Source organism: Micromonas pusilla, assembly GCF_000151265.4.
Source record: "Micromonas pusilla CCMP1545 genomic scaffold MICPUCscaffold_17, whole genome shotgun sequence".
NCBI lineage: Eukaryota > Viridiplantae > Chlorophyta > Mamiellophyceae > Mamiellales > Mamiellaceae > Micromonas > Micromonas pusilla.
Genome location: NW_003315898.1, coordinates 622,805 through 640,105, shown reverse-complemented (window position 1 = coordinate 640,105; position 17,301 = coordinate 622,805). Strand labels below are relative to the sequence as shown.

At 66.8% G+C, this 17,301-nt stretch overlaps 8 protein-coding genes across 8 annotated transcripts; 5 read left to right on the top strand and 3 right to left on the bottom strand.

The window, feature by feature from the left end:
• Window positions 1-463: 463 nt before the first annotated feature.
• On the top strand, window positions 464-1,453 carry MICPUCDRAFT_54529 (uncharacterized protein; the record flags this gene model as incomplete). Its single annotated transcript, XM_003064586.1, has 1 exon — window positions 464-1,453. One exon carries the CDS (start codon window positions 464-466, stop codon window positions 1,451-1,453), a length of 990 nt encoding a protein of 329 aa, XP_003064632.1.
• A 259-nt stretch (window positions 1,454-1,712) lies between these two features.
• On the top strand, window positions 1,713-5,002 carry MICPUCDRAFT_43569 (uncharacterized protein; the record flags this gene model as incomplete). Its single annotated transcript, XM_003064585.1, has 6 exons — window positions 1,713-1,995; window positions 2,105-2,428; window positions 2,554-3,520; window positions 3,621-3,810; window positions 3,899-4,271; window positions 4,770-5,002. 6 exons carry the CDS (start codon window positions 1,713-1,715, stop codon window positions 5,000-5,002), a joined length of 2,370 nt encoding a protein of 789 aa, XP_003064631.1.
• Window positions 5,003-5,915: 913 nt separating this feature from the next.
• On the bottom strand, window positions 5,916-6,557 carry MICPUCDRAFT_4850 (histone deacetylase; the record flags this gene model as incomplete). Its single annotated transcript, XM_003064416.1, has 1 exon — window positions 5,916-6,557. A coding segment is annotated over one exon (642 nt), but the record flags the coding sequence as incomplete, so codon positions are not given.
• Window positions 6,558-6,941: 384 nt separating this feature from the next.
• MICPUCDRAFT_37124 (uncharacterized protein) lies at window positions 6,942-8,951 on the top strand (the record flags this gene model as incomplete). The annotated part of the gene is made up of 4 exons (XM_003064584.1): window positions 6,942-7,313; window positions 7,516-7,739; window positions 7,915-8,539; window positions 8,757-8,951. The coding sequence occupies exons 1-4, from the start codon at window positions 7,014-7,016 to the stop codon at window positions 8,949-8,951; spliced, it is 1,344 nt and encodes a 447-aa protein (XP_003064630.1). The 5' UTR covers window positions 6,942-7,013.
• Window positions 8,952-9,209: 258 nt separating this feature from the next.
• On the top strand, window positions 9,210-9,731 carry MICPUCDRAFT_54524 (uncharacterized protein; the record flags this gene model as incomplete). The annotated part of the gene is made up of 1 exon (XM_003064583.1): window positions 9,210-9,731. The coding sequence occupies one exon, from the start codon at window positions 9,210-9,212 to the stop codon at window positions 9,729-9,731; it is 522 nt and encodes a 173-aa protein (XP_003064629.1).
• A 99-nt stretch (window positions 9,732-9,830) lies between these two features.
• Window positions 9,831-12,072, top strand: MICPUCDRAFT_54523 (chromodomain-containing protein; the record flags this gene model as incomplete). Its single annotated transcript, XM_003064582.1, has 3 exons — window positions 9,831-10,942; window positions 11,140-11,634; window positions 11,703-12,072. The coding sequence occupies 3 exons, from the start codon at window positions 9,831-9,833 to the stop codon at window positions 12,070-12,072; spliced, it is 1,977 nt and encodes a 658-aa protein (XP_003064628.1).
• Window positions 12,073-12,302: 230 nt separating this feature from the next.
• On the bottom strand, window positions 12,303-13,992 carry MICPUCDRAFT_43565 (uncharacterized protein; the record flags this gene model as incomplete). The annotated part of the gene is made up of 2 exons (XM_003064415.1): window positions 12,303-13,560; window positions 13,889-13,992. 2 exons carry the CDS (start codon window positions 13,990-13,992, stop codon window positions 12,303-12,305), a joined length of 1,362 nt encoding a protein of 453 aa, XP_003064461.1.
• Window positions 13,993-14,740: 748 nt separating this feature from the next.
• On the bottom strand, window positions 14,741-16,955 carry MICPUCDRAFT_49269 (uncharacterized protein). The gene is made up of 3 exons (XM_003064414.1): window positions 16,060-16,955; window positions 15,430-15,756; window positions 14,741-15,187 (listed from the first exon to the last, which is right to left on the bottom strand). Exons 1-3 carry the CDS (start codon window positions 16,938-16,940, stop codon window positions 14,845-14,847), a joined length of 1,551 nt encoding a protein of 516 aa, XP_003064460.1. The 5' UTR covers window positions 16,941-16,955; the 3' UTR covers window positions 14,741-14,844.
• Window positions 16,956-17,301: the final 346 nt, after the last annotated feature.

Below are 17,301 nucleotides of genomic sequence, written 5' to 3'. Positions count from 1 at the left end.
CGCCACGTCGTCCTCGTGAAGAAGGAGGAGAAGGCGCGTTCTAGTATCACACTGGTTGGTCCCCGTACGACCGCGTTGGCTTGGTGAACGCCGTTTCTTAAGGACTTTCTCTCCCGTCGTCTCTCTCCGCCCAGGGTCCCTCGCTTTCAATCCCGACGCACACACCTCGACGCCTTTCAACTCCTTCAACTGACGCCTTTCAACTCCACCCCGACGTTCGTTCGCGGAGAAGGCTGAGGAGGAGCGCGCGAATCCGAATCCCTCCCCGGGGGGTTCCCGCGGCGGCAAACGCAAACGCGGCGGCGGTTCGACGCCGAGGAGCGGCGCGACGTCGCCGTCGAGCCGCGGCCCGGGACGGCCGCCGGGGTCCACCACCGCGAGGGACGCGAGTAAGAGACACGCTGTTGCGCGCGGAGGCGGCGGAATCGCGTCGTCGCCCGCGTCGACGGCGACGACGAACCTCATGTCGAGCGGAGACTGGAGGCCCAAGCTCAGCGTGAAGATCCCGCGCGGGGACGATTCCGAGCCCGGCGCGGGGTTCACCCCTCTTTCGAGCGGCGGAAACCCGCCGTCGTCCGTGGGCCCGCCGCCGGTGGAGCACGGGCTGATCTCCTCCGGGTCGTTCACCGCCATGGAGATCGAGTTGCTTAAACAAGTGCAGGATTTGATATCGCCGCACGCCGCCGGCGTCGGGAGCATGGAGAACGCCGGCGGCGGCGCGAGCGCGGGCGGCGGCGGCGCGACCGCGAGGACGCGAGGCCGGGACGCGTGGAACGCGGCCGCGACCGCCGCGGACGTGGGCCTCGAGACGCCCACGGTGGACATGACCCAGGCGCGTTCTGCTAGACAGATGTTTTTCACCCGTAGCTCGGTTTCAACACTTGATCGCGCGGGTCCCTTTCAACTGACCGATGAACTTTTGGTTTTTGTATGGAATGGCCCTCATCAGGTGATGAACTGGATCTTATCCGTCACGCCGAGGGGCGGCGCGGACGGCGTCGCGATCGGCGCGCTCGGGTCGCTCGTGCCGACGCCGTCCGGGACCGGGGTTGAAAGCGAGGCGTTGAAAGCGAAGGGCGCGGCGACCGCGACCGCGACCGCGACCGGTCGGCCGCTCGAGTCCTCCGGCGGGTCCGGGCAACACAGCGCGTTGCTCCGGAAACTCCTCACGGAGAAGCTCTCCGGGTCGCCGACGGCGTCGCCGAGCGGCTCGCCGCGATTGACGACGACCGAGGGAGGCGCGGCGGTCACGGCGGGCGGGAGCGACCGCCCGACGACGCCCAACTTTACGCAATCGGAGCTGAATTTGCTGCTGCACGCGCTCGGGGGGACGGGGAACACGCCCCCGGGGGTCGAGGCGGCGAACGCGCCGGGGCCTTTCGGGAGGGCGGACGCGACGGCGACGTCGCCCGCGCGCGGCGGGACGAGGGCGTCGACGAGGAAGAGGAAGTGAGGAAGGAAGCGAGGAGGAGGAGGAGGAGGAGGAGGGGGAGGAGGAAGGGTGGGTGTTGTAAGGTATTCCAACGCGAGAGCGACGCTCTCTTTTATCGTCATGTTTGTGCCGCTCCGTTTGGTTCTGCTGTTTGGTTAATTGGTTCTTCTCGTTCTGTCGGTTTTCTCGGAAACGGAAACGCCGCGATACCTCGGACGAACCACGACGACGCGCGCGCCGTCGCACTCCCCCGCCGCGCGCGTCGCGACCAACCTTCGCCATGCGACCGCGCGCCTCCTCCTCTCCCTCGGCGGCGGCGTCGTCGCCGTCGTCGTCGTCGCCGTCGTCGCCGTCGCGTCGACGAGCCGCGTCGACCGCGCCGCGCCGCGTACGCGCCGCGCCCCCGCAAGGGGCGGTCCTCCTCCTCCTCCTCACCTTCGCCGTCCTCCCCGCGCCGCGCGTCGCCGAAGCCGCGTCGTTCGTCGTCGAGAAGGCGAACTTGCAGATCATCGAGCCGGATTCGATCAAAGGGTCGTTCGACTCCGCGATCGGCGACTTCGGAGGTGCGTCGTCGGCGGTTACGGCGACCGCGCGACGCGCGACCGCCGCGACAAGACCCGCCGCCCTCTCGCCTTCTCCAACGCGTCATCAATCGTCCCTCCCTCCCCGCAGTCCCGAACTACGGCGCGAAGATCATCGGCGAGGTGACGTACGACGCCTCCAACGCGCTCGGGTGCGGCGCGTTCTCGAACGTCTCCCGCGCCACCGGCGTCGGCCACAGCACCGTCGTCCTCGTCGACCGCGGCGAGTGTTTTTTCGTCGAGAAGGCGTGGCGCGCGCAGCAGGCGGGCGCGAACGCGGTCATCGTCGCGGACGACGTCGACGAAGGGCTCGTCACGATGGCGCAGCCGGACGCCGCGGACGACGGCGCGTCGAGCGAGATCGCGGAGCTCGCGGAGCGCGTGACGATCCCGTCCGCGCTGGTGACCAAGTCGGGTGCGTTCTATAGGGCTACAAACGTTTCGTTTTTCACCCATCGCCCGGTTTCAACATTTGATCGCGTCCCCTTTCGAGTGACCGATGAACTATCATATTTTTGTATTGAACGACCCTCCTGTCAGTGGGCGACGCGTTGCGAGAGGCGATCGTCGCCAAAAACCAGGTCCCGCTCGTCGCGCTGGACTGGAGCGACAGCATCGCGTCCCCGGACGCGCGCGTGGAGTGGGAGCTGTGGCACAGCACGAACCAGGTCTGCGGTCGCGTGTGCGCGCGCTTGGAGGCGTTCATAAACGAGATGGCGACGCCCGCGGCGAAGCTCGAGAAGTCCGGCGCGGCTTCGTTCTCGCCGCACTTCATCACGTGGGCGTGTCGCAAAGATTCCGTCGAAGAGAGCGACTGCGATAGGCTCTGCATCAACAAAGGGCGGTATTGCGCCCCGGACCCGATCTCGGGCGTGGACGTCGACGCCGCGACGGTCGCGGCGGTGAGGAAGCACGGGTACAACGGCACGCACGTCGCGCGGGAGAACCTTCGGCAGCTGTGCCTGCACAAAGAGTTAAACCGCAACGTGACTCTAAACGGCGAAGGGACAACCACCAACGCATCGTCGCCGCCGTCGCCCGCGCCGTGGCTGTGGTGGACGTACGCGACGCGTCACAACGCGGAGTGCAAGATGACCGCGGGACAGTTTAACAGAGAGTGCTCCGCGAGAGTCATGGCCGGGCACGGCTTGTCCGAGGCATTCGTCGACCGCGTGGAAAAGTGCGTCGGGGACGTCGACGCGGACGCGGATAACCCGACGATGGAGCTCGAGCTGAGGCTTCAGGACGACCTCGACGACAGCGGCCGCGGCGCCATCGTGCTGATGCCGACCGTCGTGATCAACCTCGATCAGTACCGCGGTCGGCTGACCGGCGCGGACGCGCTGAGAGCGATCTGCGCCGGGTACCGCGAGACCACGGAGCCCGCGGTGTGCCTCGCGCGCGGGATGGAGACGAACGAGTGCGAGGCCCCGGGGAACGCGGGGTGCTGGCACTACGCCGACCCGGCGTCGGGGAAAAACTTCTCCGCGTGTCGAGACACGTTCAGGTGTCGCCCACCGCTCGGTTTCAATGTATGTTTGATCGCGCGCGTCGCCTTTCAACCGACCGACGCTGAACGTTTTTCGCACTTTTTTTCCCCCCCGCAGAGGATACGAGTGCGTCTGCCCGCCCGGGTTCAAAGGCGACGGCGCGACGTGCGAGGACGTCGACGAGTGCGACGACCCGTCGTTGAACGACTGCGAGCAGACGTGCGCGAACGAGGTCGGCGGGCACGCGTGCGCGTGCGACGCCGGATACAAGCTCGTCGGCGGGTTCTCGTGCGTGTTGATCGACGAGGTGCGCTCCGCGTTCACCCCGCCCCCCCCCTCCCCCTCTCGACTGACCGACGCGCCTCGTCCGCGCTCTGGAATCACCCCCGTCGCAGTGCCTCGAGAGCGGCGACAACGGCGGGTGCGACCAACGATGCGTCGCGCGTCCCGGCGGGCACTCGTGCGCGTGCATCGAAGGGTACGCCCTGCAGAAGGACGGGCAGAAGTGTAAGCTCCCGGGAGGCGGCGTCCGCGGCGGGGGCGGCGGCGGCGTCGGCGGCGGGACGATCTTCTTCGCGATGGCGCTCGTCCTCCTCGTCGTCGGCGGCGCGGGGTACGGCGCGTATCAGTGGAAGCTCCGATCGCATATCGACGGCGAAGTCCGCGCGATCATGAAGGACTACCTCCCTCTGGAGGATCACGATCGAGGCGCGAGCGGCGGCGGCGGCGGCGGCGGCGCGAGCGGGTCGCCGCCTGAGGCGCGGCCGCGTTGGATCCGCGGCGGTGGCCGCCGCCGCGAGGAGGAGGAGGAGGAGGAGGAGGAGGGGTGGAAGGACGAAGAAGCCGTCGGGAGAGCGATCCTGCCGATGACGCGCGACGGGAACGACGACGGCGGGAAGGCTGGGATCGGGCCGGAGGCTCGGTTCTGAGGGCCGTTCTATACGAGCGAACGTCGGGGTGGAGTTGAAAGGCGTCAGTTGGCGTTGAAAGGCGTCGAGGACGGTGATTGAAAGCGAGGGACCCTGGGCGGAGAGATGCGCCGGGCAAAGTCCTTAAGGATCGGCGTTCACCACGCCAACGCGGTCGTATGGGAACCAGTGTATAGAACGCACCTGAGCCGAGCGGAGGGAGACGACGACGGCGAACGACGCGAGAACGAACGAACGATACGATACGATTCCGACGACTACGACTACGCTACAGCACACGTACGCACGACGCGAGCTACGAGGGACCAACTCTTCCGCGCTCGTCGTCGTCTTCTAGTTCACCTCCTGACAGCGCTCGACGTGCTGTTGCCGCTCGAGGAAGAGCGGCCGCAGCTCGTCGTCGTCGAGATCCTCGGAGTCCCCGTCCTCGTACTCGACGTGAAAGTATCCCGTCTCCGGGTCGTAAGACGTCACCTCGCCGACGTAGTCTACGCCGTCGTCGAACCTTTTCCGCATTTTGCGTCCGACGATCGCCGCCGCCTCAACCTCGCACCGCTCGCGTTTCAGTAGTTTCTCCTCGCGCTCTCGCCGCTCGCCTTCGACGTCTTCACCCGCGTCGTGCTTCACCCGCATCGTCTCGAACGCGTACGCCCGACTGCGCGTCGCGTCTCCGTCCGGGTACGCGCGGTGGTAGAACGTTTTCTCGCGCACGTCGCACCCTTCCGCGAACGTCAGCTCGACGCGCGCCGTGATGACGCGGGGTTTACCTTCCGCGAACTTCCACCGTCGCTTCCACTTGTACGGCCCGCCCTCGGAGACGCACGGCTTCGCGGTCGACGGCGCGCCCGCGACGCTCCTTTTTTCACGTCGGGGTGGAGTTGAAAGGCGTCAGAAGCGGAGTTTAAAGGCGTCGCGGTCAGGGATTGAAACCGAGGGGTGGGCGGAGAGAGACGACGGCAAAAGTCCTTAAGAAACGGCGTTCACCACGCCAACGCGGTCGTATGGGGACCAGTGTACAGAACGCACCTCCCCTCGACGCTCTTTTTTTCATCCACCGCGTCGTCCAAAAACACCACCTTCGCCGCTCTCAGCCACGGCGTGGGACACCCGAACCCGTGCGCGCCGGACAGCTTGAAGACGAAGTCCACGTGGCTCTTCGTCTCGTTCTTCAGCTCGACCGTCGCGACGACGACGTCCTCGCGAACGTAGTCCGGTATCGCGACCCCGAGCCCGCGGCACACGCGTCTCACGACTTCGTCGCACTTTTCGCGAATCACGACTGATGAGGGTCGTTCCATACGAGGCGACGTCGGGGTGGAGTTCAAAGGCGTCAGTAGGAGTTGAAAGGCGCCGAGGTGTGTCGGGATTGTGAGCGAGGGATGATGGGCGGAGAGATGCGCCGGGAGAGAAAGTCCTTAAGGATCGGCGTTCACCGCGCCGACGCGGTCGTATGGGGACCAGTGCGATACTAGAACGCGCCTGAGGCTTTCTTGTCTTTCGGCGTCGCCTGCAAGTTCACGATGACGAGGTCGCCCCCCGCCCGCACCGTCTTCAGCGGCAAGTCGCACGACGGCGTGATCTGCAGCGAGCTCCCGAGCACGAGCGCGAGCGGCGCGTCTCTGGAGTGTTTCTCCGCGAGCTTCAGCTCTTTAGGCGGAAGCGCGTCTTCCCAATCCAACACCTGGTCTCTGAGGCGGCCGCCGCATCCCGCCTCGCCGCACGCGCGCCCCGTGCGCTTGAACCCCACGCTCGGCATCTCGAAGTCGCGCACGTACTCCCTCTCGCACCTCTCGCACCGCTCCGCGAAGCAGTTCCCGTGCAGCTCCGCGAGGCACTCGCGAGGGTACCCGCTCCGCAGGTGCAAGCAGTCGACGTTGCACGAGACGAGAAACCGGACGTACCCCGCCTCGCGCAGCGCCACGAGCGCCATGTGCGTCGCGCTCGGGCGCGCGAGGAAGAAGGCGCACGACGCCTTCGGGATCGCGCCGCCGTTCCTCTGCGCGGTCCATATCCCGTTCGGTCCTCGGAAGTCTGGGATGCCCGTCGAGGTGGATATCCCCGCGCCCGTGTGCACGATCGCGCCACCCCTGGATCGCGCGTTCTTCACGAGCTCGATCAGCGCGCGCACCTTGCCGTCCAGCGACGCGCCGTCCGCCTCCGAGAGCTCCGGGTCCCCGAGCTGACCGCCGAGGTCGTCGCGCCAGGACAGGCGCTCGGCGTACCCGAGCGAGCCCGCCATCGCGCAAGCGCGGCGAGGAGGGGCGCGGCGCGGGCGAGGAGTAGTGTCTTCAGATCCGCGAGCTGTTACGCCCGAGTTCGTGCGCACGACGATGAAGGCCATTCAATACAAAAAAAGTTCACCGGTCAGTTGAAAGGGGAAGCGATCAAACGTTGAAACCGGGCGATGGGTGAAAAACTTTGTATAGAACGCACCTGAGCACGAGACGGAAAGGGGAATAACGAGCGACGCGCGCGCCGCGAGATCACTGCAGGGCAGCGCGCGGCGCCTCGAACGCGCACGGACCCGCGAGGACCGCTCGCTCCGCTCCGCTCCGGAATTCCGCACCCGGCGCCGCGCGCCATGGACCAAGACTACGACGCGATCATCCTCGGCACCGGGCTGAAGGAGTGCCTCCTCGCGGGCCTCCTCAGCGTGGAGGGCATGAAGATCTTACACATGGACCGAAACTCCTACTACGGCGGCGAGTCCGCGTCGCTGAACCTCCGCCAGCTGTGGGAGAAGTTCCGCCCGGGGGAGCCGGAGCCGACGCACTACGGGCGGTGGCAGGACTGGGCGTTCGACATGGTCCCGAAGTTCATGATGGGCAACGGCCTGCTCGTGCGGACGCTCGTGCACACGAGCGTGCACAACTACCTGCAGGCGCGTTCTCCTTCACACTGGTTCCCATGCGACCCCGTCGGCGTGGTGAACGCCGTTCCTTAAGGACTTTATTTCCCGGCGCATCTCTCCGCCCAGGGTCCCTCGCTTTCAATCCCGACACACCTCGACGCCTTTAAACTCCGCTTCTGACGCCTATGAACTCCACCCCGACGTTCGCTCGTATGGACCCTCGACCCTGTAGTTCAAAGCCGTGGACGGGTCGTACGTGGTGAAGGGCGGGAAGACGTACAAGGTGCCCGCGACGGACATGGACGCGCTCAAGTCTTCGCTCATGGGGATGTTCGAGAAGCGAAGAGCGCGGAGTTTCTTCATGTACGTCCAGGACTACGACGAGACCAAGCCGGACACGACCAAGGGGCATAATCTCAACGTGATGACCTCTCGCGAGCTCTTCGCGAAGTTCGGGTGCGTTCTATCTCACACTGGTTCCCATACGACCGCGTCGGCGTGGTGAACGCCGATCCTTAAGGACTTTTCCCGGCGCATCTCTCCGCCCAGGGTCCCTCGCTTTCAATCCCCGCCCTCGACGCCTTTCAACTGAGCTTCTGACGCCTTTGAACTCCACCCCGACGACCCTCAGGCTGCAAGACGGCACCGTGGAGTTCATCGGGCACGCGCTCGCGCTCAACGTCGACGACGCGTACCTCGACCGCCCCGCGCTTAAGATGGTGAAGGCGGTCAAGCTGTACGAGGAGTCCCTCGCGCGCTTCAACACGGGAAGCCCGTACATCTACCCGCTCTACGGGTTAGGCGAGCTCCCGCAGGGATTCGCGCGGCTCTCCGCGGTGTACGGCGGAACGTACATGCTCGCGAAACCGGACGTGGAGGTGACGTACGACCCGGAGACGAAGCGCGCGACCGGGGTCACGTCCGAGGGGGAGAGCGCGCGCGCGAAGTTCGTCGTGGGGGACCCGAGCTACTTCCCGGGAAAGACGCGACGGATCGGTCGCGTCGTGCGCGCGATTTGCATCTTGTCGCACCCGATACCCAACTGCGGCGACGCGCACTCGGTCCAGATCATCTTGCCGCAGGCGCAGACGGGGCGGCAGAGCGACATGTACGTGTTCGGGTGCTCGTGGGCGCACAACGTGTGCGCGAAGGGGAAGTACCTGGCGTTCGTGTCGACGACGGTGGAGACGGCGAACCCGCACCTGGAGATCGAGCCCGGGCTGGCGCTGCTCGGCGCGTCCCCGTTTGTTTTATTCGTTCGCACTGGTCCCCATACGACGCCGTTGGCGTGGTGAACTTCATTTCTTAAGGACTTTCTTCGCCCGGCGTTCGTTTCGTTTCTCTCCGCCCGCCCCTCGGTTTCAATCCATCCCGACGCTCCTCGACGCCTTTCAACTCCAACAACTGACGCCTTTCAACTCCGCCCCGACGTCGCCTCGCGCGGAACTGAACTCAGGTCACATCGACGAGAAGTTCATCAACGTCACGGACGTCATGACGCCGATCGCGGACGGCAAGGAGGACGGGTGCTTCATAAGCGCGGGGTACGACGCGACGACGCACTTCGAGAGCACGGTGCTGGACGTCCTGGACATGTACACGCGGATCACGGGGAAGACGTTGGATCTGAGCGAGAAAGATCCCGCCGCCGCCGCCGCGGAGCGGTGACGAGGACGAAGGAGGAGCGAGGCGGTCGACGCGGCGAGCGGCGGCGACGGTCGCGCGGGCGAGGGCATAGCAGCGCGATGCGAGCGCGCGCGTACATTTTTTTGTGACGACGACGACATCGTATCGTATCGCGTCGCCGTCTGGTCGTCGTCGAAGTCGGCCGCCGCGGTCTGGTTATGCTTCTTCATCGTTTGGATTCCGTCCCGTCTCCTCACACCTCCGCGCGCGCCGCACGCGGCGGCGTTTCGTCGCGTCGCCATGACGCACGCGGCGGCGGCGACCGCGCTGTACCGCCGCTTCTTGCGCGTCCTGCGCGCGCACCCGCGGCATCGCGTCAAGCTCGCGCTTCTGGACGAGACGCGAGCCGCGTTCGCGCTGCGCCCGCGTCCGTCGTCGTCGTCGTCGTCGACGCGCGCGTCCGCGCTCGCGCGAGGGATGCTCGCGCTGACGTTCCTCAAGCGCGCGGGCGCGAACGCGCGCGGGCCCGAGGGCGAGCTCCTGTACCACCTGATGAGTCTGCGCGATAGCGCGGCGCGGCGAAGGGACGACCGCGCGCACAAGGGCGCGCGGCAGGCGGGGACGAGGGAGCGCGCGTCGGGCGACGCCGAGCGCGCGGTGATGGGAGGCGCGTACGGCGTCTTGCGCGACGTGATCGGCGTCCGCGGCGTCGCGGGCGCGGACTGGGTCGACGACGGGTGGACGGCGCGGGACGGGAGCGGCGAGAAGGGAGGAGGCGGAGGAGGGGACGACGAGCGGGGGGGTGATGGGTCGCGGTCGTAGCGTAGCCGCGGATCTAACAACATTAACGTCGACGCCTTTCATCGCGTCGTCGTCAGTCGGACGCGCGCGCCGGCCCCGACCTTCTCGTCGTCGCTCGCGATGGTGAACTTCAAGCTCGCGCGCGGGCCGAACTCGCTCGCGGGCGTCGCGGCGACGCCCGCGGAGCAGGACGGGACGTACGTGAACAAGAAGGCGACGCGCGCGGCCGCGGGCGCGACGCCGTGCGTGGTGATCGCCGCCGAGGACTTGATGCGAGACGCCTCCCCCCCGTCCTCCTCCTCCTCCTCCTCATCCGCGCCGCCGCCTCCTCCCGCCGGGTTCGCGCTCCTGCATCCCTCGAACCCGCTCCTCGCGCGTCACGGCGTCGACGCGCGCGACGGCCGCGGGCGCGTCGTCCTGCTGACGCTGCAAGGCGGCAGCGACTGCGTCGTCCGCGCGGTCGGATGCGATCGCGTGCCGCCGGGGAGGTGCGCGCTGGAGCTGGAGACGCGGTATAACCTGCACGTCGCGGAGGACCAGGAGGCGACGTTCGCGCCGCACGTCGTGGAGGACGAGGAGAAGCACGCGCTCGCGGACGCGGAGATCGAGCTGAGGCTGCTGAGAGGAGGAGGAGGGAGGAGGGGACGCGGGGGGAACGGCGGCGGCGGCGGCGGCGGCGGCGAGGAGGAGGGGGAGGAGGAGGAGAACGACGACGAGGAAGACACCGACGACGACGACGACGACGACGCGCTCGTCGACGTCGACGGCGACGCCGTCGCCGCGCACCTCTCCGCGCGACTGCGAGACCGATGGGTGTGCGCGGGCGAGATTATCATGATCGACGGCGGCGGCGGCGGCGGCGACGACGACGCGTTCCCTCCGATGCGCGCGCGAGTCGTGTCCGTGAACACCCTCCCCGCGACCGCCGCGGCGACGACGCTGGGGTACCACTGCTTCCGCGGCGTCGCGCGCGAGCGCACGACGTTCATCGTGCACGCGGAGGGCGACGGCGAGCGCGACGACGTGGTCACGCGAGGCGGGGGCTTAGTCGTCGCCAACTCGAAGACGCGCGCGAGGGACTCGGTCGCCGCGGAGGCGGCGCTCGCGAGAGAGGTCGTGCGCGTGACCACGAGCGACGGCGAGACGTTCCCGGTGCACCGACGGCTTCTTCGGCCGTGCATCGCGCTGACGCGAGCGATACGAGACGCGGGAGCGGACGGGCCCGCGGTGAGGTGCGTTCTCCTTACTCGTACACTGGTCCCCATACGACCGCGCACGCGTGGTGAACGCCGTTTCTTAAGGACTTTTCCCGGCGTCTCTCTCCGCCCATCCCTCGCTTTCAATCCCGACACACCTCGGCGCCTTTCAACTCCGCTTCTGACGCCTTTCAACTCCACCCCGACGTTCGCTCGTATGGAACGACCCTGAGTTCGGGGAAACTGGCGCGATGGGAACGCGAAGAACGCGGCGGCGAACGCGACGGCGGCGGCGGCGCGGACGCGTCGACCGATCCGTCCGGGTCGCCGCGGGAGGATCCAAATCCAAATCCAACGCCAACGCCAACGCCGAGCTCGAGCTCGAATCCGTCCGAGCCGCCGTCAGCGACGGTCGACGTGGACTGCGGCGCGTTCGACAAGACGTTGGCGTGGCTCGAGGCGCGCGAGCTCGGCGCGGCTCTTCCGGAGCACGACATCCGCGTCACCGAGGACCTCCTCGCGGCGTCCATAACGCTCGGACTCCGAGAGTTACAAGACGCGTGCGAGCGGAGACTCGGCGCGCACGAGGCGCGAGTCCGCGTGCACGCGTGGGAGGACGTGAAGAGACACAACGCGAACGGAGGCGTGTGGATCGTGATCGACGGCATGGTCTTGGGTGCGTTCGTCCTCGTCCTGTCTTGCGAACGTTACCCGGTTTTCATTCACGAGTACGCGTAGTCCCTCGTTTTCAACAATTGTTTTGATCGCGACACGCCCCCTTTCAACTGACCGAAAGACGCGCTCATCGATGCCCCCCGCATCGGTCGTCAGACGTGAAGCGTTGGCTCCCCGAGCATCCCGGCGGCGACCGCATCATCCCCGCGCAGTCGCTCGACGCCGAGGCCGCGCGGCACTTCGAGCTGTATCACAGCAGCCGAGAGAGTTTTCTATACCTGAAGCATTTCTACGTCGGCGAGGTCCGGAGCGAGGATCGACCTAAGGTGCCGCTCGTCCGAGGAGAGGCGCGCGCGTCGGACGAATTCCTCGCGCAGTTGAGGGAGTACACCGACGACTTCAGGATCGACGCGAGCGGCGGCGGGGGGGAGGAGGAGGAGGAGGCGCGCGTGGCGGTCCACTTGGGCGTGCGTTCGCGGAAGGAGGCGTAGCAGCGGAGAGAGGGAAGAAGAGTACCGCGGGAGCGAGCGTCGCGCGTGCGTTGAGATTTTTTTTTCTCAAATTAAAATCAAGCTAGAGTTAGCGTGCGTGCGTGCGTGCGTGTTGTTACAGCGTGCGTTCGCGTGTGTCGCGTGCGTATGCGTACAGCGTAGCGCGAGAGGACGGAACGGCGTCGTTCGCTCTCTGGCGCGGAAAAAATAAATTGTCCTCCCTCCCTCCATCACGCGAGGAGGCTCGCCGGCCTCGTCACCTCCATCGACGCGCGAACGTCGACGGACCCCCCCCGCGACCGCGCGCTCACCTCCATCGAGTTCCTCCCGCACCGGTCCATGCTCCGCGTCGCGCTCAGCGCGCGCTCCCACGACGAGTTGTCCAGCGACAGCCTCGAGAGCGCGGCCGGTCGCGCGTCCGTGGAGACGCGGCGCTCGCGGGCGACAGCCGCGAGCGACGACTTGTCGAGCGAGTCGCGCCGAGCGTCGAGCGAGTTGCGCCTCGACACGGATTCGACGGCGGCGTAAAACGCCGTCTTGAGCGAGTCCACGAGCGCGTCCTCGGTCGCGATGGCGGCGGCGACCTGCGCGTCGATGTTCTTCGCGGCCGTGCGCGGGGAGACCGCGCCGTTGGACGAGGGCGTTTTCGGCGCTTCGGCGGCGGCGGCGGCGGCGGCGGCGGCGGCTTTCGCGGCTTCCTTCTCCGCGGCTACGCGACGCAACGCCGGCGGCATGTAAGCGCCCGCGCTCGTCTTCGCCTCGACGAGCGCGTCCAGCCTCGCCGCGCTGCCGCTTCGCCTCATCCAGCTCGCCGCGGCGTCGCTCGGCGCGTTTTCGCCGCCGCGCGGCGCGAGGAGAGAACCGACGCGGTCAGTCGTCCCCGCGCGCGGCGCCTTCGCCGTCGGCGCGTCGATCTCGCGAAAATCCGCCGACGCCGGCGCGGCGCGCGCGTTCGCGCCCGATCGGTTCGCGCGCGCGGAGGCCCAGAAGCTCGTGAACTCGATCGGCTTGACGTACCGGTGCCCGAACACGAACCGCCCGCTCGGGAGGCGCGTCATCTCGAGCCCCGGCTGCGCGACTCCGAGCGCGTCGGACGAGATTCCGCTCGCGACGACGAGCGAGCCGTCCGCGGCGAACCCGTACGAGATCTCTGCCGCGTTCGCCGTGCGCGCGGCGAGCACGCGCCCGGCGTCGGCGTCGTACGCGACGACCGCGAACGCGCCGCGCGCGACGTGCAGCTCGCCGAGCGCCTCGCGCACCGCGTTGACGCGCGCGCCCGTGCTGACCGTCGGCGCGTCCGTCGCGTCGTACGCGGCGAGGAGGTCGGTCGCGGTGAGCGTCGACGACACCATCGCGAGGACGAGGCCGTCGCGCTCGACGATCTGGAGACCGCGCGACTCGGCGAGGACGACGAGCGCGCCGCCGCGCGTCGTCGCGACGCGCGTCGGCGCGAGCTTCGTGGACGCGATGAGCGCGTTCGCGACGAATCTGTGGAGGATTGGGGGCGGGGTGGGGGCGGAGTCCGTCAGCGATACGACGAGCGATGAGAAGGACCGGGGAAGCAGCACGCACGCGGGGAAAACGACGTCGACGCGTCGACGGAAACGATGCGCTCGGCGCGTCGCGCGTCGCGATTCGAGCGCGCGTCGCGTCGCGGCGACGTCGACGACGCGCCGTCGACGCGAATCGCGCGGCGGCGGCGTCGAAGACGCGCCGCGGGCGCGTCGCGCGTCGCGCCGCGTCGTCGACGTCACCGCGATCGGATTTTCTCGTTTATATTCCCGCGTCGAGCGCGCGAGTCGGGACTGGGACGCACCGCGCGTCGTCGACGTGCGCGTCGATGCGCTTCGGCGGCGCGACGACCGCGAAGGACGCGAGCGGCGCTGTGGCGGTGGTCGGGGTATGCGGAGCGATGCACATGGTGTTTGACGTGTGCGTGCGGTCTGCGCGATGTGCGTTGTGATGTCTGCAGCGGAAACGCACCGGAGGTAAACAACTGTCGTTTCTTGGGTCAGCCCGGTCGGTCGAGCGACGCGGAAACGAGACTGCGGCGTCGTACGGAAGAGTAGTTTTCGCGTAGTACGCGCGTGCGAAATCGTCGACGTGGCCTCTCGAGAGCCATTTGCGCCCGATCGATTTCGGGTTCCGGTCGGTGCGGTGGTTTGTTTTTTCATCGCGGTCGGTCACCGGTCTTCGATACCAAAAATCACGGGTTCGAAGCGGGATGTCTATACCCTGAATAAACCGTCGATTTCGCGGAAATATTAGCACCGAAAGATTTAGAAATCTTTCCGCGTGGTGGCTTTATTCGGGGAAAACGGGGTGAAAACGACAAGTTTTTCGCTATACGGCGAAATCGAGGGTCTGTTTACGGTTTAGACACCTACGAGAATTGACTCGTCTGAAGTTTTGGTTAAAAGTTTGCTTAAATAAAAGTTTGCTAATTTTTTTGGTTGTTGTTCGTGTTTTTTCTTCCACACCGCGTTTTGTTTGGTGTTTTGAACACCGCGTTTCGGTGTTCTCGACACCGCGTTTCGGTGTTCTGAACACCGCGTTTTGGTGTTCTCGACACCGCCGCGTTTCCGTGCTCGTTCCCACTCAACCTGATTTTCTTTCACTCGACTCGAGGGAACGAACCAAGTCTTCTTTAGACGACTGATGTTGATTTGATTGCGTCGGTTTGGTTTGCGTTTTACACGTCGAGCGAGCGAGCGACTCGCCTCTCTTCTCTTCTCCTCTCTCTCCTCTCTCTCGCTCGTCTCCTCCCCTTCCTCACGACCGTGGCTTCTTCTCGCGCACGTCGCACTCCTCGCTCGGATTCTCCCCCCCGTCCCAGCTCCGCCCGTCGATGATCGCCTCCACCGCGCCGCACGCGTCGGCGTACGTCTCCACGCACCCGTTCCACGACAGCCTTCGCACCTGCGACACGCCGTCGACGCGCACGCGGACGTCGACGCCCCTCTTATCGATCGAGATTATCCACAGGTCGTCCACGCGCGGAATCGCACGTCCGTCGAGGGGCTCGTTGAACGCCGCGCCAGCCTGCACCGCGCCGCTCTGCGCGAGCCGCGCGCCGTACTTGGTGTTGAGTTCGGCGAGGACGTCGAGCACTGAGGGTCGAGGGTCCATACGAAGCGATGATGATATCGGGGTGGAGTTCAAAGGCGTCAGAAGCGGAGTTGAAAGGCGTCAGAAGCGGAGTTGAAAGGCGTCGAGACCGGTGTGTCGGGATTGAAAGCGAGGGACCCTGATGGGCGGAGAGAGACGAACGCCGGGAAGACAAGTCCTTAAGGATCGGCGTTCACCACGCGAACGCGGTCGTATGGGAACCAGTGTGTGAATACGAACGCGCCTGAGCTCCCCGCCGACGGCGTCACGATCTTATCCGGCTTCGCGCTCTTGTACTCCGCGAGATTGACCCAGTTCAACGTCCCGAACCCTCCGACGAAGTACACGTCGATGACGTCGTTCATCCTGTAGAACGTGTAATCGCCCCAGCGGTCCTGGAGATCCACCTCTTCTTTCCTCGCCTCGTACTTCGCCTTGAAGATCTCGTTCGCCGCCGCCTGGTGCTCCGCGGGGAGCCGCGTGACGTCGCCGAAGATTGTCACGCGCGCGTTCGCGAGACCGCCCCAGCCGTTCATCTTCACCGTAAGACTCGCGCGCGTGTTGTACGCCAAGTTCCTCGTGTGCATCGCGAGCGGGGTCAGGCAGAAGATCGGGTGGCCGTCCGCGTCGGTGGCGAAGTCCACCGTCGACGCGAACGGGTATCCGGTTCTGAGCGAAGCGATGATTGATATCGGGGTGGAGTTGAAAGGCAGGCAGGCGTCAGAAGCGGAGTTGAAAGGCGTCGTGGGTGGGTGAGGTTCGAAAGCGAGGGGCCCTTGATGGGCGGAGAGAGACGACGGGAAGTGAAGTCCTTAAGGATCGGCGTTCACCACGCCGACGCGGTCGTACGGCGACCGGTGTGAGGAAATCAAATCGCACCTGCGGTGATTCATGTTGCTCATTATGGTGGACAGATCCGCGTAGTCCGCGAGCTCCATGAGGTTCCTCGCCGCGACCGCGACCGTCGGGAGGTCCGCGTCTTTCATCGAGTTCAAGACGCCGCCGCTGAGGGGCGTGCGGAGGAGGCGCGTCAGGTGCGCCGCGCCCGCGCTCTTGTCGTCGTCGCTCGCGGCTTTCGTTTTCGCGTCGTCGTCGTCTTTTTTCTTCGCGACCGCGTCGACGCTCGTCTGCCTCGGGAGGTCGAGCGAGTCGCCGCCGTCGCCGCTCGCCGGCTCCTTGAACGGCTTCTTCATCGCGGGGAGCGGCGCGTGCCCCGCGGTCGCGGCCTTCACGACCGCAGGGTTGGACGACCCGAGCGAGCCGCCGTCGATTCCGCCGGCTTCCGCGGCTGCCGCCAGTCGTCGACGCCTCGCGGTGACGTTCGAGCGCACGCCCGCGCCGAGGGGCACCGCGCCGTACCACGACGTGCGCTGGTAGCGCCGCGGCGTGTTCGGTCCGAGATCCGCGCTCGCCCCTCGCGCGGACGACGACGAGGAGGAGGCTCCGGGCTTCTTCATCGCCGCCGCCGTCGCCGGCGGCGACGGCGACGGCGCGGACGCGCCGCGCGGGCGCGCGGGCGACGACGGCGGCGACGGCGCGAGCGGCGAGCGCTCCGACGGCTTGCCGATGATGTCCACCCTCGGGTCGCGCGCGGGCGATCTCGCGGTGTCTCCGCGGTGGTTGTGCGGCTCGACCCCGGCCTGCGCGCGCGTCGTCGAGGCGCGCGACGCGCGGTGCGCGCGTCGAGGATGGCGCGCCGATCCCGCCGCGAGGCGCGCGGGCGTCGCGCATCGCGCGCCGAACGTCGCCGACGACGCCATCGGACGAGGGTTTCGTCGTTCAAACGCGTCACCGAGCGGCGCCCCCCCTATTCGGTTTGAACCGAGAGAGGATCTCTCGCGCGCGGCGCGTCCCTTCCCCGCTCGCGCGCTTCCTCGCTCGCTCGCTCGCGGCGGTCGCGCGCGCGACGCGTCCGCGCGGTGGCTTCACGCGCGAGGCGCGGTCGCGTGTGGCGGAGGAGGGAGCGACGTCCGTCGTCGTCCTCTGTTCAAACTTTCAGGCTTTACTTTTCGTGGAGTGAGGGCTGCGCTTTTTCGTCCGCCGATTTTGATCGGCGCGGGTTGATCGCGAGCTGCGATGAAAATCGCTCGCGCGGCGCGGGTTGATCGAAAAACTGTTTCA

Bases quoted from the DNA above. Each gene is read 5' to 3' on its own strand.
- MICPUCDRAFT_49269 (XM_003064414.1), bottom strand. From the start codon at position 16,940: ATGGCGTCGTCGGCGACGTTCGGCGCGCGATGCGCGACGCCCGCGCGC. The intron at 15,757-16,059 runs GTGCGATTTGAT...GATGCACACGAG, and splicing joins AGCAACATGAATCACCGCAG to GAACTTGGCGTACAACACGC. The intron at 15,188-15,429 runs CTCAGGCGCGTT...GGACCCTCGACC, and splicing joins GTGACGCCGTCGGCGGGGAG to CTCAGTGCTCGACGTCCTCG.